Source organism: Eretmochelys imbricata, chromosome 2 (genome assembly GCF_965152235.1).
Source record: "Eretmochelys imbricata isolate rEreImb1 chromosome 2, rEreImb1.hap1, whole genome shotgun sequence".
NCBI classification, from domain to species: domain Eukaryota; kingdom Metazoa; phylum Chordata; order Testudines; family Cheloniidae; genus Eretmochelys; species Eretmochelys imbricata.
In genome coordinates, this window is record NC_135573.1 from 84,353,089 (window position 1) to 84,379,718 (window position 26,630).

The 26,630-nt window shown below is 40.2% G+C and overlaps 1 protein-coding gene across 3 annotated transcripts; it reads left to right on the forward strand.

Annotated features, from left to right (window-relative positions):
* On the forward strand, positions 1-26,630 carry NDC80 (NDC80 kinetochore complex component). Of its 3 annotated transcripts, none has more exons than XM_077810399.1 (17): positions 1-92; positions 3,524-3,634; positions 5,132-5,218; positions 6,448-6,571; positions 6,713-6,882; positions 8,674-8,776; positions 9,669-9,755; positions 13,761-13,854; positions 15,263-15,369; positions 18,204-18,348; positions 19,208-19,413; positions 20,639-20,791; positions 21,343-21,432; positions 23,120-23,212; positions 24,714-24,844; positions 25,475-25,577; positions 26,000-26,630. In XM_077810399.1, exons 2-17 carry the CDS (start codon positions 3,534-3,536, stop codon positions 26,120-26,122), a joined length of 1,917 nt encoding a protein of 638 aa, XP_077666525.1. In that variant the 5' UTR covers positions 1-92; positions 3,524-3,533; the 3' UTR covers positions 26,123-26,630. The 3 variants fall into 3 exon arrangements, with proteins under 3 accessions (XP_077666525.1, XP_077666523.1, XP_077666524.1); XM_077810397.1 differs by having other exon boundaries at positions 11-118; XM_077810398.1 differs by lacking the exon at positions 1-92 and adding an exon at positions 127-203.

A 26,630-nucleotide genomic window follows, 5' to 3' on the forward strand; every position in this document is an offset into this window, starting at 1 on the left:
AGAACAAATACCCTCCGGAGGAGAACGGAAGTGACGTCACCTCCGTGAGACGGCGCTCCTTGCCACTGGCAGAGCCTCCCCCCTCGCCTGACGTAAGACGCTCGGCTGCGCGCATTGGGTAGGAGGCCGAGAGACGCCGGTGGCGGGTGGATTTGAAATTGGGACGGGAGGAAGAAAAAGTTGCGGCGGCCGTAACGACAACAGTGAGTGGGTGGCTCCGGCGCGTGCGGCCGCGGCCAACGGGTGGGAGGGAGCCTTTAGGGATGGCGGGGCGGTCTGGCCGGGGCCGGGGCCGGAGCCTCTCGCTCAAGTTCTCTCCCGCTCTGCAGGCGTCGTTGCTGGTAGCTCCCGCTCCCTGGCGGGGCCAGGGCAGAGTCCCTAGGGGCGGCCCGGTTCCTTAGGACTAGGGTTGCCAACCCTCCAGGATTGGCCTGGAGTCTCCTGGAATTGGTATCGAACTGCTGGTGACTATTGAAAGCAAGCCAGGAGACTTAAGTGGGTATTTTAAGAAAACAGCATTGCGTCGTGTTGGGGGGACCTCCAGAATAGCTTCAGTCAGAGTTGGCAACCCTACTCAGGACCGCTCTGCCTGTGAGAGAAGGAGGTGGGGGCGTGTGTCACGTGGAGCCCCTGCTCCGCCTGCCAGGGGCACGGACAGGCCTTACTGCCAACTAGCTGCCGAAGGCACCACTGTACTCCTCCCACCTCCCCCCGTACACACGCACACACCCCAGTAGGGCAGGCCTGCCCTGCACTAGCTATGCAGGCCTTGTGGGGCTGGGGAGGGTGTTGCGGGTAAAACCAACAGGTGCCTGGGTTGGCCTGGATTTTGCAGCTGTCTCCGTCCAAAGCGCACGGGCTGCAGCAAAGAGATCGCCCAGGGGAAAGGGTTAATCTCAGTGCAATATATTAAAGTGGGGTACACGTCCTCCACTGAGCCAAAAGGCTGGTGTGTACATTGTCTCTTCGGCGATAGCGGACTTGGTAATTTCTGGAAGTGTCCAATGACAGGGTCTGGATATTGCAAGGGAATGCTCTTTGAGGGGGGCTTGAAGGTTGGGGTGCACCTAATGTTAAAGTAAGGATAGGATTACCAGAGTCCTGAGAAGAGTGCCTGAGTTGTTGAAAGGCTGGTGTTGCAGTGGAGCTGATGTCTATCTATAATCTCATCCCCTCACAAACCCACCCCAGGGAACTTCTACATGCTTCCCAAGATGCATCTGCCTGGATTTCCTGCTTGTATATCATATGTGGGTGTGGTATTCCTTCTGAAGCAATATCGGGACTCCTAGAACCTGTCTTTAAACCATACAAAGGGCAAGTTTTCTCCAAGATTCAATGGACTTTCTCCAGGAACTTTGCAACTTTAACAGTTTCCCTCAGAACACTATATTTACCACCATGGATGTCACCTCCCTATACACCAACATCCCTCACCATGACGGCATTGCTGCCTGCCTCAAATATCTAAAAGACAGATGGCAAAACACACACATCCATCCCATCGCAAAACTCATCCATTTCATTCTCCATAACAACATTACATTCGATGACACACACTTTGTCCAAACCATGGGAACAGACAGTGGCTCCCCAATATGTCACCCTCTTCATGGGCCACCTCAAGGAAGAATTTCTGGAAAAATGCATCATGAAATCAATGGTATACCTGAGATGCATCAATGATGTTTTCATCATCTAGACAGACAACCTAAATTCCCTCATAGATTTCCACCACAACTTCAACAGCCACTTTCCATACATCACTCTCTCTCTACAACACTCACATATCAGCATCAACTTGCTGGACATCATGGTTATCTCCATCAATGGAACCCTACAGATAACTATATATAAGAAATCCATGGATCACCAGATTTAACTTCACAGATCCAGTATCTACCCCAGACGTGTCAAAAAATCTTGTATCTACACCTAAGCAAGAATATGCTGGGGGGGGAAATGGGATACACACCTTAACCCACTTAAAATCTCCTTCACCAAACAAAGACACTGCACCAGAGAAGTAGATCACATCATGGAATGGGCCACCCAAATAGCCTGAGAGAACCTGCTTCAATTCAGAAATAATAACCCCACTGACCGCACATGCCTAGTTGTCACCTAGCACCCCATACTGGAACCTCTATGAAACATCATCAAACAACTATAACCCATACTTGATGGGGACCACATCCTGAACGATTTCTTTCTGGAACTCCCTTTTCTGGACTTCAAACACTCCCCCCAACCTTGCCATGCTCATGAGAAGCAACCTCCCTACAGACTAGGACCTACCAAGTCAAAGCAACCCAGACCCTGCCAGAATAACAGATAAAAAACTTGCAGACATAACTCCCCTACTACAATGATCAATCACCATTCTCACCCATAACATATCTTTCAAGATCCATATGTCCTACAAAAAGAAAAGGAGTACTTTTCGAATGCATCCGATGAAGTGAGCTGTAGCTCACGAAAGCTTATGCTCAAATAAATGTGTTAGTCTCTAAGGTGCCACAAGTACTCCTTTTCTTTTTGCGAATACAGACTAACACGGCTGCTACTCTGAAATATGTCCTACAGATGCCTATCACAATATGTGGTGTACTTCATCCAGTGCATCAAATGCCCCAACAACAACAATGTGGGTGAAACTAGGCAATCACTGCACTCTCAAATTAACTCTCTCAGAAAAATAAGAGAAAAATACCCTATCACCCATAGGTGAACACTTTTCACAAAGCAGTCAATCCATATCTGATCTCTCAGTCCTCATCCCCAGAGGAAACCTGCACAACACCTTGAAAAGATGAGCTTGGGAGTTTAAATTCATAACTCTGCTAGATACCAAAAAAATCATAGATTCATTAGATACTGGTTTTATGTTTCATTACAACCTTCTGTAATCCAATAAACCTCTTTTGACTTATGGCTGCAGAAGTGTTAACTGTCCACTTCATTTTAAATGGTCTCTTGCAACATGTGTTAACTCTTCATGCTAAACAATCTATTCCTCTTTATATTCTGCTGTGACACTCAGATTAATTTTCCCTGACCTGAAGAAGAGCTCTGGGTAGATCAAAAACTTTTCTCTTTCACCAGCGGAAGTTGGTCTAATAAAAGATATTACCTCACCCACCTTGTCTCTCTAATATCCTGGAACTAACACTGCATATAACACTGGTGAAATAGTTCCTTTAAATGTTTAATGCTGTTATTCAGAGTTAGAGCATCACTAAGGTGAATCGGGCAGGTCATCCCTTTCATAAAGCTTTTGTTTCAGTCTCTATCTGCAGTTCTCAGACAGTATACATTTGGGAGGCTTACTTACTATTTCTTTTATTATACAAAACTTCAATTTCTTCGGGAATGATAGGGCCATCAGATAATTGCTGGTCCAAGATACCAACCCACCCTAGTTCAATCCAGCCTCTGCACATATTGGCTGTGATGTTACAAGAAGGATGATGTTCCTTGACACTGTGACTTTCCTCTAATACCAACATAATTTGCCTTGTAGTTTAATCACAATGCGGCGCAGCTCGAGTACCACTGGTAGCAGTGGTCGACAATCCATGATGCCTCTGAGAGTGCAGGATACCAACAAGATGGGTCTTCAGACACCACAGGCGTAAGTGTCACTGATCAAGTCATTCAGAGTGGATTTTCACAAAGTTAATTGTTAATCCCACTGGGTTAAGCATGTCTAAGTCTCTGTAGGGTCAGATCCATAAACAACAAGTTGTGTGATGGTGTTAACTTTAATGCCATAATTTATGTGTGCGTGCAAATATGGTCAATGTAGGATACTTTGGGAGCTAAAACTTTAATTTCCTGGCTTTCATGTGACTAAAATGTCATATTTTAACTTTTTTTGTTGTTGTTGTTGCATTATCAAGTACAGAACATCTGGCAGCAGTGGTTTTATACAAGTGGCAGTCTCCAAACAATATATTTAATTGGTCAGCAGCACCAAGAAGCTGTAATTCTAAAATGCTTAGTCTAGCTCAGGGTGGATAAAAATTAGTGCTTTTTAAAAAAAAAAAAAAATCTGATTTTTTTAAAATTTAAGTACAGGTTTATTTTTTAAAAATCAGTTTAAAATTATCAATCTGTGCTAATGCCTTAATTTATTATACTCTATTACAATCATTTAAATTAAATGCAAAATATAATTCTAAGCAATATGTGTTTGTTGCCAGTTTTTAAAGAATGTTCCACCAGTGCTGTGGTTTGTCACTGGGTAAATACCCGGAACCAGTGCTTGTTGAAGTAGCAGTTGCCTTTTCTGCAGGTGCACTGTAGAGAAAATGTTTTCTTCAGTTTATTCAACTAGTTCAGCATTAAGAAACCAGATGGGCACTGAACCCAGAAAGCTTGTCTTCCTTTCCCAATCTAAAAATAAAAGCTTGGCGTGAGAGGATCTCTATTAGTTCTAAAATCTTGCAGGACACAGTGACCAGAAACAATCAATTCAATTCATTAACTACAGATAATACTTCCTTTTTTAATAAGTCAGTTTTAAACGCAAATCATGTTAATATTTTTTGTTGTTTTTTTTTCTTGTATACCCAGCATATTTAAAGTGGTTTTATTTAATAAAAAAGTGAATGCCGGTTTTGTGCATTTTAAACTGAATTTGAATTTACCCCCAAGTAGACCTTGACACACATTGCAAGTACAAAGTTCATCTAATAAATATCATTCACCATTTCTAACATAATAAAAAATGTCAAATTTAAGAATCTGAGTAAATGTACCTAAAGCTATATAATTGCATAAATAAATGTATATAGGCATTTTGTATCCTCCTGGTAACAAAAAGCAGCAGCATATTTATTGTAAAGGTTATATTTAGTTGTAAATCAGTATGTTTTCATGGTTACCAATCAATGAAAATCAGCCTTTCTTTAGGACAGTAATTAAAAAGTACAAATGCAAAACACAATTAAAATCAATGATTTAAACTGAGGTTTGCTGTTTTAAATCATGATTAAATCGGTGACACAAATCCATACACCCTGGTCTAACTTGCCTTCTGCTATGAATATGTGCTGTAGTTTTCTTAAGTGAGCATAAAGGTGAACTTATTGTAATATCAGTAACTTACACAAACCTTTTTTTTAAGGCAAGACAGAACAACCTTTGGGAAGCTGAGTATGAGTAAACCTGCATCTGGTACCTCAGAAAGAAAAGTCAGCTTCTTTGGTAAAAGGTATTGATGACAGGGCTCTGTGCAGTAAATTTAAAAAGCTGTTCAATTACTTTTTAAAGATTTCTGCAATTTATGTTTTCCCTAGAAAGATTTCTGTGGGGGAAGAATGGATTTGGGGCACTTTGGAGGAGGAGCAGCTTCATAGCTCTATCTCTCCTCACAAGGGTCGAGCAATACAGAGATCATGCACCTGTGCAGATCACTGACCTCCCCTCAGAAGCCACAGCAAGGGGAGAGGCAATGGGAAAAGTCTTTAGTGGGCTGTACTGCTCTGCTCCCACATGAATTTTTTTCTCAGTTAGACCTGAGTTGGGGATAATAAGGTAGAGCAGGGGTTGGCAACCTTTTAGAAGTGGTGTGCCAAGTCTTCATTTATTCACTTTAATTTAAGGTTTCGCGTGCCAATAATACATTTTAACGTTTTTTAGAAGGTCTCTCTCTATAAGTCTATATATTATATAACTATAAACTATTGTCGTATGTAAACAAGGTTTTCAAAATGTTTAAGAAGCTTCATTTAAAATTAAATGTAAAATGCTGATCTTACACCGCTGGCCCGCTCAGCCCCCTGCCGGCCTGGGGTTCCGTTCACCTAGGCCGGCAACAGGCTGAGTAGGGCCTGCGGCCAGGACCCCAGACCAGCAGTAGGCTGAGCAGCTCAGCCCGCAGCCAGTCTGGCGTACCGTCCGCCGGCTCCTGCCAGCCAAGATCCCGGCTGCCAGCCCCGCTCAGCCTGCTGCCGGTCTGGGGTCCCGGAACTGTCCACATAGAGTAGGTGTGTGGCAGACAGCAGAGTGCCATTAAAAATTGCTCGTGTGCCGTCTTTGGCACGCATGCCATAGGTTGCCGACCCCTGAGCTAGAGGATGGGGACCACCAAAAACTTCCGTGATAGGATGAAGGTAAGGAAGATGAGAATTTATATTTTAAATCTAAGGATAAGGTTTATATCTGTTTGTTTTGGCTATTAGTCCAATTAACTGTTGTTATTCAACTAGTATTAAAACTAAGGCTTTGTCTAAATGGAGACATTGACTAGCATAGATAATGCAGAATAACTTATTCTGCAATAACTATTTCAGAATAACTCCGTGTGGATAACCTGTTCCAGAATACAAATGACACAGCAGAGTAATTATTCTTTAATAAAAGTGATTAAGTGAATAAAAGTAAATAAGCTTAAGAACACTACGGTTATGGTCTACAGGTATCTAAACTTTTTGTTTCTAGAACTAGTGGTCCTGGAGGTTCACGTAACAGTCAGTATGGTGTGTTTGGTACAGAAAAGATCAAGGATCCCAGGCCACTTCATGACAAGGCATTCATCCAGCAGTGTATCCGACAGCTCTGTGAGGTATTTTGCTATTTTCTTTAAATGTTTGGTTTAAATCATAAATGGGGTTAATCAAAATCTACCTTTGTCCTTTGCCTCAAACCTAGCTTTTGTCTAGAATCTGCCTACATACACTAGTAATATGCATGTGTCTTTTCTCAGTTTCTTGTAGAGAATGGTTATGCCCATAATGTCTCCATGAAATCACTCCAATCTCCATCTGTTAAGGACTTCCTAAAGATCTTCACTTTTATCTATGGCTTCCTGTGCCCTTACGAGCTTCCTGATTCTAAGTTTGAAGAGGAAATCCCCAGAATCTTTAAAGAGCTTGGGTATGCATCAGGAATTCATTCTTGTCAATTTCTTAATGTAAAAGGGCATGGTAAAACTTAAAATTGTGTAGTTTAAACTCCCTCCCCAGTATTGTTGTTGGTCCTGTTTGTTTTGTTTAGGAGGTGGCTTGTTGAATGTAGAGGGTTTTTTGGGGTGCGTTTCACTCAAGCTGGACAATTAGCTGTTGTAATGGTAATCTTAGGTGTTGCTTGGAAATAGTAGTAGGTCCAACATTTTCAAAAAATCTTAAATGTTGGTAGTCTCCAAATTTCCAACTTCATGAGGAAGTGTGAATTGCATTTAACTCATCCTGTGAGGTGCCTTGTGCTGGTAGCAAGGTGATGATTACCCTCAGTTCATATTGATATCTTTGAGTCAAGCATGCTCACCATGTCAAATACGCGAGGTTTTTGGTTTCTGTTACCTAGTGGAAATTTTGAAAAGAAGGATGCTCTCTAATGGCCTTTCTTTGTGATACTGAGAAACTGACTATTTTACTAGAGACCAGGTAACCAGAATACAATCCTGGGTAGCTGTCAAAACATGGTAACGATTCTTGTAATGAAAAGACTGTTTGAGAAACTTGTCTCCAGAGCTGGAAGATGGATTTAAATAATTCATTTTTTTAAAAAAACTGAATCTGGGTGTTTAAAGAACATTTGCATTTAAAACACTTTGGCACACTTTACCAGCAAAACGTTTTTAGCTCATTGCCCTATAAATCTAAACTAATTTTGCGTACTGCAATCCAAAATCAGAAGAAATTGTGCACTTTTCCACACATTGAATTTCATAAGATTTCCAAACTGTGTCTGTAGTTAGCAATGCAACATCCAGGTGTTATATATTTATGAACTTTCTCAGTAACTTGCATGTCAAATTTGGTCAGATTACAGATGTTGTTTTATTTAGCTCCCAGCACTGTAAATTCAACCTAAGATCTGAAAACTATGCTATTTCTGCCTCATAATATGATCTTAAGTTCACAACCACTTTTGAAAGCCAGTCTTGCATTTAGAGAGCCCCAGAAGTGAGAATTTCATTTAGTGGGGACTTGGGTGCTCTTCCTCTGTTTCTCTTGGCCACTTGGTTAGGGCTTCAGACCTGCCTGCACCATTACCACATCCCACAGTGAGGGAGAAGATAGGTCAGTACTTCACATGTTGGAATTCTTTTTTCCTTCCTCACCTCATCACCCTCCCTTCCAGGCCTCTCTGTCTCCTTTCCTAGCACCTATTTAAATAGCTCCCTCTCCTGCCTTCTAGCACTGATGTGCATGTCTCTCTCCTCAAAATAGCCTAAAAAGGAGAAAGGGGAGAATCATTCCGAGTGGGGAGATGTCAGGTGGGAGGCAGAGCAGCAGAGGAGAGTCAAGATCAAGAGTTGCCCCCAGCACCAGACTAAAAAGAGGGAAAAAGGGAGGGATGTGTCTTGCAATCTGGTGAGCAAATGGGAGTTGTGGGAATAGTCTGAAGACATCCCTTCTGGCTCCAGCACTACCTTTGTCTATGCAACAAACCGCCACCTCCTCACTCCAAGAAGACATTAAACTCCTGTCATCACCAGCTGCAATATTCTGCTTTTGGAACTTAGCTGTTTTTTTTTTTTATGCATGATGTAAAATAGAATCTATTTTGCTCTTCTGTAGCTGCTCTGTAGAAGCACATCCTTCCTTTTATTGGTAAGGTTCGCCTCAAGGTGTATGTAAGAATGCCATTTTGTGTAGTCAGGGTATTTTTACCAGAACAAAACTTTTATTTGAAAAATGCTCTGATTCTTTTTCATTGTAGGTATCCCTTTGCATTGTCAAAAAGCTCTATATACACAGTGGGGGCTCCACACACCTGGCCTCAGATTGTAGCAGCTTTGGTTTGGCTAATCGATTGTGTCAAGGTACTATCTGACTTCACTGAGCAGAATAACTTTGTTTTCATGTATGGAGTGTTGTTGTAGGATAGAATGTTAGAGGTATCTTAAGTGACTTTTGAAGTAGCCTTAACACTACAATAAGAAAGCAAAAAAAAAATTGCCAGATGACATTGTTAGTGATGATGTAACATAAGAGCTAGACTTTAGCCTTATTTTTATAATGCTATATCATATGACTTGATTTTAATTTTATATTTACACTTCTTGTTAAGCTAACTTGTGATGTTGATTAATACCTACACTAAAACAAGGTACCTACATGTAAGTAAAAATGAAATATATGAACACTTAAAAAAATCTAGACTCAGTTCAAAGTGGGTATGTAAGATAGGGCTTGAAAAATCCACTTGCTTCTGAGAAACTTCCCTTTTGCTCCTGTTGACCTTGGCCATCTACTTCAGTTTATTAAATTTAAACTGTAAGGGTGGGATTTTCAATATGCAGGACACCTGTCCCACAATGGGATGTGTATGCCTGTGTCTTGAGCACTCTTGAAAAGCCAACCCTAAAACTTCCAGTATTTATGGCTGCAAAGATACATTTGGCTTACATTCAGAAGGTTAAATGATACAATTTTGTTATATGGAGTCTCCAGACAGTTCTTTTGCCTCTCTTGCGAGACTTAGCTTGGCAACATAACAGCAGAATTAAACTAACAAAACTTGGTATTTTCACTGCTGCTATTTAGAAACCACCTCCAAAAAAAGGAGATACTGGTCCAGTGATGCTAATTCTGCATCCATGGACTTTTTCTTAAAATTAATGTGATACTGTAATCCAGCAACTGGTAGAGGTCTTCACAGACTGCATTCTCTGGAGTACTATTAATTTCATATGCCATTAATTCCCCTTCTAGTTGTATTCTGCCATGAGGGAAAACACACCCTTTGATGAAGGACAGACCTGGGAAGGAGAAACAGAAGATGGCATTGTACATCATAAGGTACCAAAATAATTTACCAGTGACTATAGTAACTGATCATCTAGAGCAGTGGTCCCCACAATTTTCAGGGTCGCGTCTCCCCTACCCGCTACCCCCTCGAGCCAGGGCTGGCATGGCTGTGGTTCCGGGGGGGGGGGGGGGAGTGGGGGCAACAGGGGTAAAAGGGGCTGAGGCTGGAGGCAGGTCTGGGGCCAGGAACAGGACTGAGGCTGGGGGCAGGAGTGAGGACTGGGGCCGGGTGCAGAGGTGCAGCTGGACTACGGTTGAGGGCCGAGGCTTGGGATGGGGCTGGAAGCCGGGATCCTGGCTGGGGGCAGGGCCAGAGCAGAGCTAGAGTGGAGCTGGACGGGGTGGCGCTCCCTCTCTTCCCCCCTGGCCCCACTACGCCCCCTTGAATGTTTTTCCACCCCTAAGGGGGCACGCCCCACAGTTTGGGGACCTCTGACCTAGATTCTGAAGTATACTGTCATAAGACAATGTGTATAACTTAAGCTAGTTTAATTCGGCTTTCAGTTTTCTTGGTCAGTCTTACATCTTTAATGCTATTTTTCACAAAATCATAAATACAATGTAAATTAGCTTAAGAAAGTAACAGTTTGTACTAGTGTCTCCTTATTTTTTTAAAATTGTAAGATTGTACTACGTTATGTCTGCAGCATAAGCTTTATTGTATTTTCTCGATTATTGGCTGGACTGTTTACCTCAACCTAAATTAATTTTTAAAATAAAATAAATTTCTTAGGAAAGGCACTCATCCTCCTTTTGTCTGGGCACTGGTAAATTACAGCTAAAACTACTCCCCTGAATGTGGATTAACACCAGATTAATAGTCTAAGTGTTCCACTTCAGGATGGAAACTGTTTGTTAAATTAAAATAGGAATCCTTTGTTTTTATGATTCTGTCACAGAGTGCTTCTGCTCCTCAGGAGGGGTGGGGAGGAGAGAAGAGAGGATTGTCATCCTGCTTTTCATTTTCCTCTCTTGGCAAAGTCCAAAAGATTTCCTGTATTTGGAACTTGATTCTTTTCTTATTAAATTGCAATACTGTTATGAACAGTAACTCCATTTAAAAAAGGTAGGGTTTCTTTCTTATGGGGGTGACGTTTCACAGGATTGTGCGGCACCTCACCACCATCTGCCCTTAGCATGAAGTAGTCTTGTCTGTGCCTTATGTAGATCGGTTCCCTGACTCCATCATCCTTTGGCAACACAAGCACTGCCTTCCAGGCCTCCCTAGGCCTCAATTTCTTTGCATAGGTTAGCAATAGGCACATGCCAACCCCCAAGTCTTTCAAGCATCCCTCTGGAGTGTCCAGCCCCTATTCCACTGAACACTCACAGAACTCTGAGATTCACTGCTCCCAAGGGAATAGTACACACCATTTTACTAGTTTTAATTCAGGATTACCTGCCTTCCCACTTAACCCACAGCACTCAGATATATGTATAGGAAAAACCAGAATAAGTTTGTTCTCTGATCATAAAGATTCAAATGGTAGTAAGAATATTGGAAATATGGTTACACACAAAACAAAATCATAACAGACTTTCTAGACCTAAACCTAATTCACAGGACGGTCTCTTTCTGCTGTGGGAGAGCTTACCCTAAGTCCTTTTTAAGAATTTTCAGCCAGGATGGCTGAGATCTCCCTTTTATAAAATCAAGCCCACTGGCAGCTTGACTTTACAGATTAAAAGATGACAGGGTGTGTCTCTGCATCCCCAAATATACCAGACCAAACCTTTGATTTTTTTTCACCTGAAAACAGGGTTCCTCATCCACCCTGCTTCTCCATTCCCTTCCACTCCCCACAACTGTCCATCCCCATTAGGGTTGCCAACCCTTCAGAGTTGTCCTGGAGACTTCAGGAATTAAAGATTAATCTTTAATTAAAGATTGTCATGTGATGAAACCTCCCGGAATACATCCAATCAAAATTGGCAACCCTAATCCTCATTTACCTCTTCCTGTTAATTCTCTTCTAAAGTCTCCATAAGTTCTTCATTAGCATTTGAATCAGTATGCTAATAGACTTCTATTGTGAGATACTGGATACTGAATGGTCCACCAGGGAGATAAGTGTCTCCCATCTTCTATCTGGAGAAGTTTGTCTCCAGGTACTGTATCCTTGAGTGATCTGCCTTTAACTACCAGACCTATACAACATAATTTTCAGCATATATTCATAATTCCTCACATATTTCCTGTATGTACATCTGTCAATGATTATGATGACCAGTGGACTGGCTTTCATTAGAGATCTTCCATGAAATTCTTTTGGTGAACCCAGGGGATCCCTTTATCCCGGGCCCTCTGCCAGTTGGCATCAAGAGGTCCTTTAGTCACAAATGTTGCCAGTTCAGATCTTCATTTTTACATTAAAACTGAGTAAAACTTTTTTCTAGCTGCTAGCCCTACAACCTAACCCCAGATCTAAAAACCAAGCTTCATTCTTTCCTCCTCTTATCATCAGTAATAAAAGTTCTACCCTGAGTTAAAGCTATGCAGTACTTTTCAGTGGGGTTGCACAGTTTGACAGAGGGCATAATTGGACCTATAGAATTGTTATTAGCAGTGATGTACAAGCAAGAAAGAACCTTGGATGAATTTTGGATCCTGGGGTGAGGTTGCTGGGCTGGCAGTTGCAATGGAAAAAACTGTTTAAAATATAAAACCTCTGTAAACTGAACAAATATGAGCTGGAGTTAACGTACAAACAAAAGACACACAATACCACTTTCAGTTGCTCTTGAGAGAACTGCAGTTTAAAATTGCTAACCGATTACAATCTTTGGGGATTCCTGGATTACATGGACACGCTCCCCAACAATACAGGCTACATCATCTGTCAGGGGACTATATCAGATCATCCCTCATACATCTTATTTTTAAAACAAACAAAACCACCAAAAAATAGACTTTTTTGTCCGCACTTACCTCTGCAAATACCACGTCAGCTTCCTCCCTTCTCCTTTGCATCTAAATTCAATTGAATACACAATCTATTCTTTCTGTCTTTAATTCCCTTAAATCCAGTTCTGCTGCACCATTTAAATGTCTTATCAAGGTCACCAAAGACCTCATAGCCACACCAAAAAGCTGCTTGCCTAGACTCCTCTTTTGTTAATGTGGTTGATTACTCCTCCCACTTGGATTCACTCTTATATGGGTTTTCTCTTCATGCTTTGCTCTCCATGCTCACTTCTTGTTTTTTCCCAAATTTCTTGAGCATTTTGGTTGATGACTATTACTCCTGCTCCTCTCCCTCTTCAGCTCAAACTGAACTCATCCTTTTGCCTCTAATTTTTCCTCTTCCCCATTATGTACCATTGAATCCTCATCCATTCTGCCTCATTTACTTACACCTTGCTGGTTTCTCTCTTTGCTCTCCTCCAGGCCATGCAGAATGTTGCTTCAAAAAAATTTCCCCTCATGCCTCTGATGTACCATATAAGTCCCTATTTAAATCCTTTCATTTGCTATCTGAAAGTCAAGTTTTTGGACCTTGCCTTCAAACTTCTGAACTCTGCTCTGGCTTACATCACTTTATTTTCATCCTGTTCTTGTTTTCACTCCATTGCCTCTTACCATGCTTTTTGTATTCTTCTGCATTCTCATCTTTGTACCCTTTTTTTTTATACTTAGAATAGTTTCTTTCCTATGCACCATATAGTTATGCTATCTTCATTCAAACTATTTAAAAATATCCTAACAGGATTAAAACAAACAGTTCTAAGAGTTAATGGTCATCTGATCAGTTGGTGTATAGTAAGTATGAACTGTATTCTGTTTTTTAATTTAGAATGTAAATCCCTTGGGCCAGACCCCATCTGTCTGTATTGTAAAGAGTGGAGCACATGGACAGTGCTTAGTAAATAAACTGATAACAGATCTTTTTGATTAAAATGTTCAGTTTAATTCCACTTGCGGGATGGAACTGGATATCCAGATGCTTAGAAGCTTTTGGCTTTCCTTTATGCAAGTTTTTTAAATTGTATTTTCAGCTCTTTATGGACTACACTGTAAAGTGCTATGAGCACTTCATGAAGGGTGGAGACACTTTTGAGGAGTTTGATGCAGAAGTGCAGTCAAAGCTAAGTAAGTTTTGTGTGTGTGTGTCGGGGGTGGGGGGGAAGGAGTTAGTCTATATTTGGCCATAAATTGTTTCAATTAAAAGTGAAATTCTTCTCTGTAAAGTGCCTAGTTGTAACTAAAAGGTTGATTCCATATTTCTCTCTTGTTTGCAAATTAGATATGAAAATAAAAGGATGGATTTTTTCCCCCCTCCAAACTGCCAACCATGCAAACTCAGCCTGGGCTCTGAGAGTCAGATGAGGTTGTCTTCATCTTATGTATCATCCCCAGTAATACAGGCTGGTCACCCTATGCCCTCAGCAATACTCATGCAATCCTGTGTTATCAGTGGTGTTGTATGGGTGTAAGTTATTGGAATGCATTATGCAATGCTGTTGATGCACAGATGAAATAGCATTTGCTGCTCATTCTTACCTCTGGCTCAGCAGGGCTGACAAATAAAAGGCAATACAAAGTTCCTTTTCTCACTAAAAGATGCAGATGTGACTGAATACATATAGACAGCAGATCAGATGAGTAAGAAGGTTCCACTTCTGCAGTCTCTTTTCAGGACCTGTATGGTTCCACACTGTATTGCAGAGCTTCTCAAACTGACCTGTGAAGTACTTGCTGATGGTCTGCAGAGTGTTGGCAAGTTGTATGGTGCAGCTCCCTGTTTTCACCTGCTTCTACAGGCATCCAACAGAGAGCCTGTCGAAACCGCTGAAAACAAGGAGACAACCTCACTCAGTCCCTCAGTGGCTGCTGTTTACATAGGAGCCACTCTCAGACTAGAGCCACCAATAGGACTGGAGTTGCCTGCTAATGGAGCCATTAGTAGGAGAGGAGACATGAGTTATCAGTGAGAGGGGAAAGTTCAAAAGGAAAGAGAACCAGGCAGCTGTCCAGCATGTGCAAGGAGCAAGGGAAGGGACAAATCAAATTGTTGGGAGGCACCTGGGAGGAAAAGAAGAGAATCATTGTTAGAGGAGCAGAGTGAGTAAGTGACCATTTCCCCCCACATTTATCACAGTTTTTACATAAGTAACATATTCCACAGTCACAAATGGGGCTATACTTGAGAAGTTTTGAGAGACTTGGTTCATGAGGTGAACATTCTACTACAATTATGTGTAGTAATCATTTCAAAAAGTTTGAGAATCCCTGTTTACTGGAACTCGCCACATGGTAGAGCTTCTGCATATATCTGACATAGGCAAGAACTCACTTGGATTAATTTTATATTTATTTTTTTGTCTATGTTCTAGATTGTGTGATAAGAATTAAATAAAAATTATAACCTTTTGATAAGTGTGTCTATTCAAAGCCTGGGTGTCTGGTGTGCTATAATAAAAGCAACTGCATTGGTATTATGCAGTATGGATGTTGATGTTTTACGAGAGCAGTCTAACCTTTTTTTGTTTCCTTGCAGAGGATTTGTTTAATGTAGATGAATTCCAGGTGGAGGCTCTAGCAGCAGAAAATAAAAGGTTGCAAGAAGAGATTGCAAGACTAGAAAAAGAAAGGGAAAGTGAGCCGGTTAGTAAATATACCCAAATAAGTGAAGGGGAGCTGTTTTTTAACTTGATTTATATTGATATTCCGGGTCCCCGCTCACATTCCTTGGAAATAATATTTCCATAGCAAAGCATTGATAACACAACAGTAAGACGGGCAAACTGATGTGGCTATTTCATGCTAGAATAAAATGTAAATATTCCTTCAGATGTTCCAAGTGACTCACGCTGGCCCTGGATATCATTTGCTCTATATCAATGCAATATAAAACATTTTATTGGGAAGGCTTGAGTCACAGTTGGGTATTGTGTAGATACTTTCAAATAATGGAAGACTTTGCAATGTTCACAGTTTAGCCAATGTAATTCTAAGCACTGTTTATCCAACAGGATTTCTCTCCAAGGACTTAATATCCAGAGGGTTTTGGGGGGAGAAGAGTATGGGACAAGTGGCAGCAACTTATCAAAATGTTTGTTTTGTAAGAAAGCATTGTGTATTTGAAAAGTCAGTTTAAGTATTTTAAATATATATAATATACTGAAATATAAATTGGCTCAGTAGCTAGGAAACTGGGAAACTGAGACTACAGTAACTCCTCACTTAATGTTGTATCAGAGGGATAGCCATGTTAGTCTGGATCTGTAAAAGCAGCAAAGAGTCCTGTGGCACCTTATAGACTAACAGACATATTGGAGCATAAGCTTTCGTGGGTGAATACCCACTTTGTTGGATGCATGTAGTGGAAATTTTCAGAGGCAGGTATAAATATGCAAGCAAGAATCAGGCTAGGGATAACGAAGTTAGTTCAATCAGGGAGGATGAGGACCAGATCAGCCACACCATCACCGGTTCATTCACCTGCACGTCCACCAACATAGTCTACGCCATCATGTGCCAGCCATGCCCCTCTGCTATGTACATTGGCCAAACTGGGCAGTCCCTACGTAAGAGGATAAATGGACACAAATCAGAGATTAGGAATGGCAGTGTATAAAAACCTGTAGCAGAACGTTTCAATCTCCCTGGACACACAATAGCAGATTTAAAGGTAGCCATCCTGCAGCAAAAAAACTTCAGGACCAGACTTCAAAAAAAAACTGCTGAGCTTCAGTTCATTTGCAAATTTGACACAATCAGCTCAGGATTAAACAAAGACTGTCAATGGCTAGCCAACTACAAAAGCAGTTTCTCCTCCCTTGGTGTTCACACTTCAACTGCTAGAAGAGGGCTTCATCCTCCCTGATTGAGCTAACCTCGTTATCCCTAGCCTGATTCTTGCTTGCATATTTATACCTGCCTCTGGAAATTTCCACGACATGCATCTGACGAAGTGGGTATTCACTCACGAAAGCTTATGCTCCCATACATCTGTTAGTCTATAAGGTGCCAGAGGACTCTTTGCCGCTTTAACGTTGTAATTATGTTCCTGAAAAATGCTACTTTAAACAAAACAATGTTAAGCGAATGCAATTTCCCCATAAGAATTATTGTAAATAGGTTCCAGGGAAATTTTTTTCGCCAGACAAAAGACTATATTTTATATTTTTATATATATATATATATATATATATACACAATATAAGTTTTTTTTAAGCAATTTAATACAGAACACAGCAATGATGATTGTGAAGCTTGATTGAGGTGGTGGAGTCAAAGGGTAGAAGAGGAATATTTCCCAGGGAACGCCTTACTGCTAAATGATGAACTAGCACTAGGCTGAGCCCTCAAGAGTTAACACGTTGTTAATGTAGCCTCACGCTCTACAAGGCAGCACAAATGGAGGGAGGGGTGACAGCATGGCAGACAGAGACACACACCATGTATGAGAGAGAGAGACGTGTATTGCCCCTTTAAGTATGCTGACTCCACTCTAAGTACATTGCCTTTTTAAGTAGATCAGCAAGTTGAGACAGCAGCTGCTGCCAGCAAGCTCCCTGACCCCTGTCCTGCCATGTCCCATCCCTTCACCCCCCCCGCACCACACGCTCTGTGTGGATGGCCCAATGGTATCCCCCTCCTCCCTGCTCCTTTACCCCCTGACATTAGCACACCCCCTCACCTCCCCGCACAGCAAGCAGTAGGCTCCTGGGAGCAGCTCCAAGGCAGAGGGCAGGAGCAGCACATGGCAGTGGGGGGAGGGACAGTTGAACTGCCTGGCAATTGATAGCCTGCTGGGTGGCTGCTACACTGGGAATTTAGGGGGGTTGCCGATCCACCCTGGTTCCAAGCTCCTGCCCCCCTCCCCCCCCCGCGGCTAGCTCCAACGGGCTACTCTTTCTGCAAGCAGTGGACAAAGCAGGTGGCTGCCAAACAACGTTATAAGGGAGCATTGCGCAACTTTAAATGAGCATGTTCCCTAATTGATCAGCAAGGTAATAAGGAAACAACATTAACCGGGAGGACTTTAAGTGAGGAGTTTCTGTACTTCTCCTGTTCAAAATGTTGTCCCCTCTCCCCTGTTTCCACCATCTGTTGTGTCTTGTCATAACCCTAAATTGCAAGGTCTCTGAGGTGGAACTAGCTTATTGCTTGTTGTTCAGTGCCTAGCACTACTGGGCCCTTATCCTTGATACAGGCTTCTAAGTGTTGTTGTGATACAAACAAAAGTATCAGAGGCTTTTAGATTGAAATGTTTGAGGTTAATAAAGCTGTTGGGAATGCCTAAGGCTTTGGGCAAGTTAAGTCAACTGCTAAAAAGAGGGAGCGAGTATAAAGGAAAACTTCATCAGCCTAGCAAAGCTTCTTGTCGTCACGGCACAGTCCTGCGTAGAAAGTAAAAATGATTTTATTTCTACAAATTCTCTAAGTGAGAGGTTGGTGTTTTTTTTTCCCTCCCCTTCTCCTCCCCACAAAAGGATCGTTTAGTGTCATTGAAAAAACTGAAATCTTCTTTGCAAGCAGATGTTCAGAAATATCAGGCTTACATGGTTAATCTGGAGTCTCATGCAACCATCCTTGACCAGAAAGTGAAAGGAATTAATGGGGAACTTGAAACAGCAGGTGAGGAAGAAGCACTGTTCACAAATGGTTGACCATGCTAAAAACAACTTAGTTCAGCTTTAAGAGTGTGAAATATTTATTGTGCATATCATGATCCTACAGAGAAACTTTCCTATATATATTCCTAACAAAACAGATTTTATTAGATTTGTAGCCACTCTATAGGCTCTGAAGAGGGTGTGGTGAGGAAATGGCAAGTGAGTGATTATTTCCCAGACCAACGTATGCATCACTTTTAAAAAATGCATAGGCTGATAATTAAGAACCTATTAGTTGATCCTGATTTTTTTATTTATTTATTTCAACATCTAGAACACAGGTTCTCAAATTGGCGGTCATGAAGTTATTACACGCTTTTAATTTATAAGGATAGCTGCACTCAGAGGTTTGTTGTGTGAAAGGAGACACCAGTACAAAAAGCTTGAGAACACTGGTCTAGAGTTAGGTTTACTTCAAAACTGAGTGAAAGCATCCCTATGTTGTTTGTAAAGCATTTGGGGATCCTTTTTATACAAAAATAATCCTTCTAAATGTAAGATTCTATTATTAATTTTAGTGTATATTTAGTGATTTCCTTTCCATATTAATATTTAATTGGCAAAACATCTGATTCTAACTTGTTTTAACTAGAAATTGCCCAAACTTCTGAAACAATCACTTTTGCTAAAAGTTATAGTATTGCTGAATTAGATCACATTAGAGATGTTAGCTCCAGGGCTCAGAAAGATACATCAGGTATTAAATTAGGAAACTTTTAAGAAAGCAAAGTATGAACTAATATGGAGTAGTTATAATGCTTACACAGCCATTAACTAGTCTGAGTTTCTAATAGATCTAAAAAAACATTTTGTAAATTCAGAAATGGAAGTTGAAGCGATGAAGCAGGAGAATGCACGTCTCCAGCACATCTTTGATAACCAGAAGTACTCAGTTGCAGACATTGAGAGAATAAATCATGAAAGGGATGAACTGCAGCAAACCATCAACAAGCTGACCAAGGAACTGGAGGCAGAAGAACACCAATTATGGAATGAAGAGATGAAATATGCTAAAGGAAAAGAGGCGGTATGTGAAAGCACTACTATCTGAGAGAGGCAATTGTCAGTTTGCATCCTTAAAACTTAATTCAAGATTAGTCAAAAACTGAAATTTAAGACACTACTGCCAATTAGTTTCCTAAATTAATTTAACAATAGCAGTAATGTGTCTTATCATTTTTAATCTGTTAAAAGTGTCTGTATTTATTCTTATCTTGAACAAACATTTTTGTTCTTGCCCACCTCTCCTTTCAAGTGGAGTGGAAATGTCTTTGTGATGCATAATGATTTGTGCATCATCTATGGGATAGCAGGTATGCACCGCTGTCAACCACTGATGTTGATGCAGAAAGGCAGTTTTCAAAGTTGCTGGCTGTCTAAATCACTTTCTTGGAATTAAATATCCCTAATGTAATTTATGCCATTTTAGCACTTTAATTTGCATTAATATTTCTCTGAGCTTTTAAGACCAAACTCATCCCTCAATTCCACTGAATTCAGCCCTGCTGAAAGTATGAGTTTGGCCCTTAGTATTCTAATTTAAAATGGCAGTTTTTTAAATTTGCTGCTTGTTGGGCAAAGCACACCAAAAAAAAATAATTCTGCTCAAACACTGTATAACTTTACATGGCACTTGCTTATAGCTGTAAAATTCAGAGCTAATGCGAAATAAAAACAAAATAGATGTTGCACTGTTGCTAAGTAACACCTGGGGATCAGGAAACAGGCCAAATTTGAAACTCTCTAGGTAAGTAATCATTAAAATAACTTGCTAGGCCATACAATTGTGTATGTGCAGTGTCCATAACTCTTGCTCCCTACATTAGAAGCATTGCAGTTATGACAGATGTTTGCCTTTTTTTGGAGCCTTACAAACTACTCATAAGTATCCATCTCCTAGCTTTGAGAGTCAGTACCCAAGTGAAAACTGGAGAGTAGTTATACTTCATGATGAGAAAATACAATAAGTCAAATAAGGAAACTGTTCAATCTCACTTGTATACATTGGCTCTCAGAAGTTTCATAATCTACAAGACTCGCAGTGGTTAAACCAAAAACGCTAATTGGTAAGTTAACAAAACCTAGAACTCTTGCATTTCCAAGAAGTGTGTCCGCTCATGGAGCAATTGGGCACTCTTTTACTCATAGTAAGAACAATGAGCTTGCTGCAAGGCTTTGGAGTTGGATGCATGCTTGGAATTTCTGTTAATTTTTGGTTTTTCCCTCTCCTCTCTCCCCCCGCAACCGAACAGATCGAAACACAACTGGCAGAGTATCACAAGCTGGCTCGTAAGCTGAAACTAATCCCAATAAGTGCAGAGAATTCTAAAGGCCATGACTTTGAGATTAAATTTAATCCTGAAGCAGGACCAAACTGTCTAGTCAAATACAGAACTCATATTCATGTAAGTGGACACCATTGTGTTTAAAAGACTGATCATTTTATTGCTGCTTCACTCCTAGGAACAGAGTTAGTACTTCATTTATAAGCAACTTTGTTAGGAAGTTTTAAACTACCCTTTATGTAACGTCAGTACAGTGCTTTGAGATGTACTGACGGGAATGGCAAAAGGAAATAAATGGTAATGTATAGATGGTCTAAGTAAAAAAAAAAAAAAAAAAGTATAAGGGGTGGTGGGAGTGGTAAGTCATTTTGGGAGGGAGGGGAGAAACTGACATCACTTTCAGGGTGTTTTTTTTTTTCTTTTTGTCTCTCACACCACCCCAAGTCATCTTTTTTGCTTATAAAGTGGCTTGGTTGAAAGCTTGAGTCTTGCTGAAGAGGTTCCAGATGCCCATCCTTTGAAGTTTTAAATTGTGGTGGGGCTTTTCTCTGAGCAATAATGGTTTTGTTCAATTCTAAATTATTGTAAATTCTGGAGGTTTCTGGGACAATTTCCTTATTGCAACACGCACCGCTTCTTAAATGGCTATTTCTTTTGTATGTGCATTTCAGGCTCCCCTTATGGAGCTCATAAATAGGACAGAAGAAGAAATTAGAAAAGCTACCCACAAGAAAATGGGTTTAGAGGATACATTGGAACAGGTGAGCTACACATGCTTATGGTGTCTCGATATTAAGCTTTGCTAGACCATTACCAACACTTGACCACTTACATATTATAAAAACATTTTATTTTTATTTTTTTTTATTCTGGTAGTGCCCAAAGGCCTTTGCCAGGGTCAGTCCATCCCCCACCCCATATTGTACTAGGCACAGTACGAAACAAAGGTACCTATGGTCCATGCCTCAAAGATGCAAAAGTGATTAACAGAAGAGAAAGTTGGGTGGTCAAGGGTAACAAAAATAAGATGCAGTCACATAAGTTTGCGGAAATATTGGAAAGCTTTTTCTTTTTAGACAAACAAATAAGTAAAATGAGCTTTCTCAGACTTCTGCCCAACCTAGCCATCACTAACTGACTGATATGTTGTAGGTTTCAGAGTAGAACTGGGCCTAGCAGGTACCTGAAGATGGATTAGTTTGGGGAAGGTATTCCATGTTTAGAGGTTGTTGATTAATATTATAGCCAATTGATTTTGACTATATTTGCAGTTGGATATTAAAAATGCTCAAGAACTCAAATAACAAAGCTCAGCCAATTTGTCTATATACAAAACAGTGTGCTACAATACAAAAGGAAGACATACATACACCTCCTGAGAACAACTCTCTTTTTTCTCTCAGCATGATTATCACACAATAGGTGTGCTTCAAAGATACAGCCCCAAGACCACTTACATTTATATCATGGCTGTTTACCAGTTAAAAAGTACTTTACTTTATACATCACCTAAGATCCAACTCACCAGTTCCTTAACTTCTTGTCCTATACCTTTCCTTATCTTTGTTTTGGACACTATATTCCAAGACAGTTGCCTGTGAAAGTACCTCTATTGGGACCTAGAACAAATGTATCTTGACTTTGACAGGCTTCCTATTTTCTAATGAGTTTCTGAACTCAGCTTTGCAAAGTGTTATGGGATACTTGACATGGGTGAACAGAATTGTGGAAAGAATAGTATAATACATTCAGTTACTATAACTTCCCAACACATATATATATATATATATAATGTATATGAATACTGAAGGCATAATATCCATTAATGTGGTGTATACTACACATAATATATATGTATTAGCTAACAGGAGCAGCATTTAAAAAAAAAGTGTAGACCTGTCTGGAGGAGGAGCCAACAAATGAGCATTCAAAACTGGTACTGCATCAGATAGAAGAATTGTTCTTGAAATTTCTGATGAAATAACATGCTGCTAAGTTTGCTGCCACTTTAAGAAGCACTTTTAATAGGACACCTATTACAAAATTCTCTTGTTCAGGAAATGTTTTGTACACAGAAAATATGGCTTGTCAAAGTTTATATTAGTTTTCTAATAGTTATTCATATTAAGAATATTAAGACCTGTTTTTGAAGTAGCTTATTTTCACCTCTTCCCCCAACCTCCATCCCCACTTAATCAGAGGTAATACTGAAGGCAAAGGGTACAATTCTCTCTGTATACATAGTTTTTGTCACTAACAATTATTCCTTACACTGGTACATAATAGGAGTTGATATAAGTATTCATTTTTGGGAGTTGAAATAAGAATCATGGGGGGATGTGGTTTCTATGTATATATTTTCTGTGGAGGTGGAAAGTACTCAAAATTGCAGGTTGGAATTTTTGAAGGACTACTGCTGGACTTTTTTAACCAACTGTGTACTTGCAGGTGAACACAATGGTATTAGAAAAGAAAAGCAGTGTTAAAATGCTTAAGGAAGAGGCCCAAAAGCTGGATGACCTTTACCACCAGAAGCTTAAGGTAGGCACTATTTATAAACTGAGACAAATTCAATGAGGGATTTGGATAGTGAGAATCTAAAGTTGTGTTCTGACTGGCCATTTGAGTCTTATTGGTGCTGTCACAGTCATAAACAAACTGATACATAATTGAGACTTCAGCGCTGAAGAAAGTCTTGATCTAACATCCAGTAGAACATGTTTGGTAACAAAAAAGAGCCCTCCTGTTGACTGAGTGGTCCCCTTAACATCCCCATTACTGCTTTGGCACCTGTCACCTTATATAGCAACCCCTTCTCTTATGTTTGTTCTTGCCCTGAGAACTATATTTCTGAGAGAGAGTGATGCACAGGAAAAAATGCTACTTCAAAATAAGCTAGTGTTAATGTTAGAGGTGTAGATTTGAAAGAGTTAGTAGAGCTGTAAACCACAAAAAGGGTCTGCATTACTTGGCTACTGATGCACTAATTAGGAGTTGAAGGCAGCTGACCATCACACTCTTGCCTCACAACACACCTAAACTCGGCTATTGATACTATGCTATTAGAGTAAGCCCTGATCTACACTGGGGTGGGGGGGAATCGATCTAAGTTAAGCAACTGCAGCTACGTGAATAACGTAGCTGAAGTCGACTTACTTAGATCGACTTACCGTGGTGTCTTCACCACGTTGAGTCGACTGCTGCCGCTCCCCCATCAACTCTGCCTGCACCTCTCGTGGCGGTGAAGTACAGGAGTCAATGGGAGAGCGCTCAGGGGTCAATTTATTGTGCCAGATAAATCGACCCCTGCTGGATTGATCGCTGCCCGCCAATCCGGCGGGTAGTGTAGACATACCCCCAGGCAACAAAATATTTAACAGCTGTGATATTGGTAATAATACTTATTCATATAACTTTCAAAACACTATACAAACATTAGAAAGACTATCAACAATTTTTGAGCAGAAGTATGACTTATCTGCTATTATGAGTAACATTTAAGTTTACTAGAACTGAAAGCTCTGGAGTGCGGGAATTCTTTTTGTTGGTTTTGTGCATTTGATAGCACTATGTGTATTGCCAACTTCACTCTTTCCCTGCGTATAGTCAGTCTTTCGCCTGTTTTGTTTGAGCCTTTCACAGAGGAACAGGGGAAAGAAAAACTTAAAATGGATATTCTTGTAAAATCACAGAAATGTGCAGGAGTAATCAGGATCCCAGAGTACTCCCACTGTGAGAGAGGTGAATACTACTGCCTATCTTAATTCTTCAAATAACTTGGGGGGGCGGGCTGGCTGTTAGACTTGGAAGGGAAGGCTGGAGCAACCCAAGCGTTGAAGGGTGGAGTGGGAGTTGTACTCCAGAGCAGTACAAAGGGACTCCCTTGAACTCTCTCATTTGGTTTCCAAATAAGCTGCAGCATGGCATTACAAGTGTGTTGATTTACTAATTCTAATATGAGTATTGGTAGGAAATTGAGAGAGAACAATTTGTCTCTTAAAAATAAAAAATAGAAATACTAACTTACGTGTTACCATTACAGGAAGCAGAAGAGAAAGAGAGAAAATGTGCAACTGAGCTGGAATTATTGGAGAAGCATAAACACTTACTTGAGAGTGGAATCAATGAAGGCTTCAGTGAAGCTATGAACGAGTTGCATGATGTTCAGCGGCAGTAAGTCCAACAACAGCTAGGGATTGGTTTTTGACATATATTGCACAGGTCATTCAGTGTTAAGTTTTAACATGTCTAGCATTATATGATGATATTTTTATAGTTCCTTAAGTGAGTAAGTACCCATTTCAGTTATTTTTCATGAGACTCAATATCATTACCCTCCTTCTGCAAGCTTAGAGCTATAAAATATTTTCCCTCCACAGTAAATGTGCTTTGCCAGGATATTTAACCAGTTTGCCCCATAGTTGTGTTCAGTTGTCTTCCAGTGTACCTTCATATGATGTATTTGGTTATAGTGAGAGTGTAAATCCATCAGAGTTCAGTAAAGACATACTTGAGTGCAGTAATTCATCCAGAAAAATCCAGGAAAGCTGTATTTTGATCCTGATAGACAGGATTTTCTCTGTTGTTCTTCTTTTCCTTGTGATCCTTTACTTTTTATTGACCAGCATAAAAATTATCCTTGTTTTTCAAAGTTAAGTTTAAGAAAACAAGTCTGATCTAATTCAAATAAATTATCCCATAAAAAGTTGTATTACTCTGAAGAACCATCAGCCAGAGTAAAGTGATTCTGTTTCCACTGTTGTTCAACTTGTATAATTAAGGAAAGGGTTTTTTATTCTTTAGATACCAGGTTGTTATGCAGATGACAACAGAAGAGAGTAGGAAAGTGGGTGATAATTTGAACCGACTGTTGGAAGTGATTGCTACTCATGTAGTATCAGTAGAGGTAAGTCAAACTTGTTGCTGTCTAAAATGAAATCCTTCTGAACGTGGGACTTTCCGAAGGATAACTGCATCTGTATTAAAGAGTTTGCTCCTTTGAATAAAATACCAATCATAGCATCTATAGTCCTGTTAAAAAGAGCTTGGAGCTTCTGATAATAAAGTTGATGAGTTTAATCCTTTGTTCAGTAGAAGTCAGGAATGGCAGCTGAAATTTAGTAGTCCTTCCTTGTCCATTTTAATCTTCCTCCCTCCTCCTCCTGTGTCTCCCTCAAGAATAGAATGACTTAAAATATTTCACATTTAGAAGTTGAGATTACTCAAAACACATGCAGCTCGCAAATCCCAAATACTTAAGAAGAAACCATCGTTCAACATTATTAGAGAAAGCAATAGTTTAACTAGTTTGCTGTAACTCTCTTTCAGAAATACCTGGGTGAGCAGAATGTAAAGGTTGATAGAGACTTTGAAGAATTCATGTCAGAAGATTTATTGGCAAACTTAAGAGAGATCCTAGACAACTATAAAAAGAAGGCTGATGCAGTGTAATTCTCAAAAAGGATGAAGAAGATAAAAATTTTGAATTTGCAGAGCTCTAGAGGCATCCGTCCTTCAATGTAGGCATCACCTGTCAGAGATTTCCTTGTTAGCTGAATTGCTGTTATGTTTCATAGACTCTTTTACAAATGTACATAGCTTCCTTTTAGTTTTTAGTATGTGCATCATTCTATAAAACAAATTAAGAGGTTAATCAAATTATTTGCAAATAAAGTAATGGATTTGTTTTTACTTTCCTTGTTATCCATTTATGCAACTATGGCAAGACACAACCCAGAGAACAAATTTAATTTTAATCCCTCTGTAACTAGTAGGAGGTGTTCACGTTACTTGTGCTCCTCCTAGAAATATTTAATGGGTTTAAGATACAGCGCTACCATTCTGAAAAATGACCTGGAATGGATTTATAGATGGGACATCAAGTCCCAATGCTAAAAGGGACATTGCCAACTTGAAAATCTGCCATCTGAAAACTTTGTATTGACTAATGTTGCAATAA

Bases quoted from the DNA above. Each gene is read 5' to 3' on its own strand.
- NDC80 (XM_077810399.1), top strand. From the start codon at position 3,534: ATGCGGCGCAGCTCGAGTACCACTGGTAGCAGTGGTCGACAATCCATG. The intron at 9,756-13,760 runs GTACCAAAATAA...TTGTATTTTCAG, and splicing joins ATGGCATTGTACATCATAAG to CTCTTTATGGACTACACTGT. The intron at 13,855-15,262 runs GTAAGTTTTGTG...GTTTCCTTGCAG, and splicing joins AGAAGTGCAGTCAAAGCTAA to AGGATTTGTTTAATGTAGAT.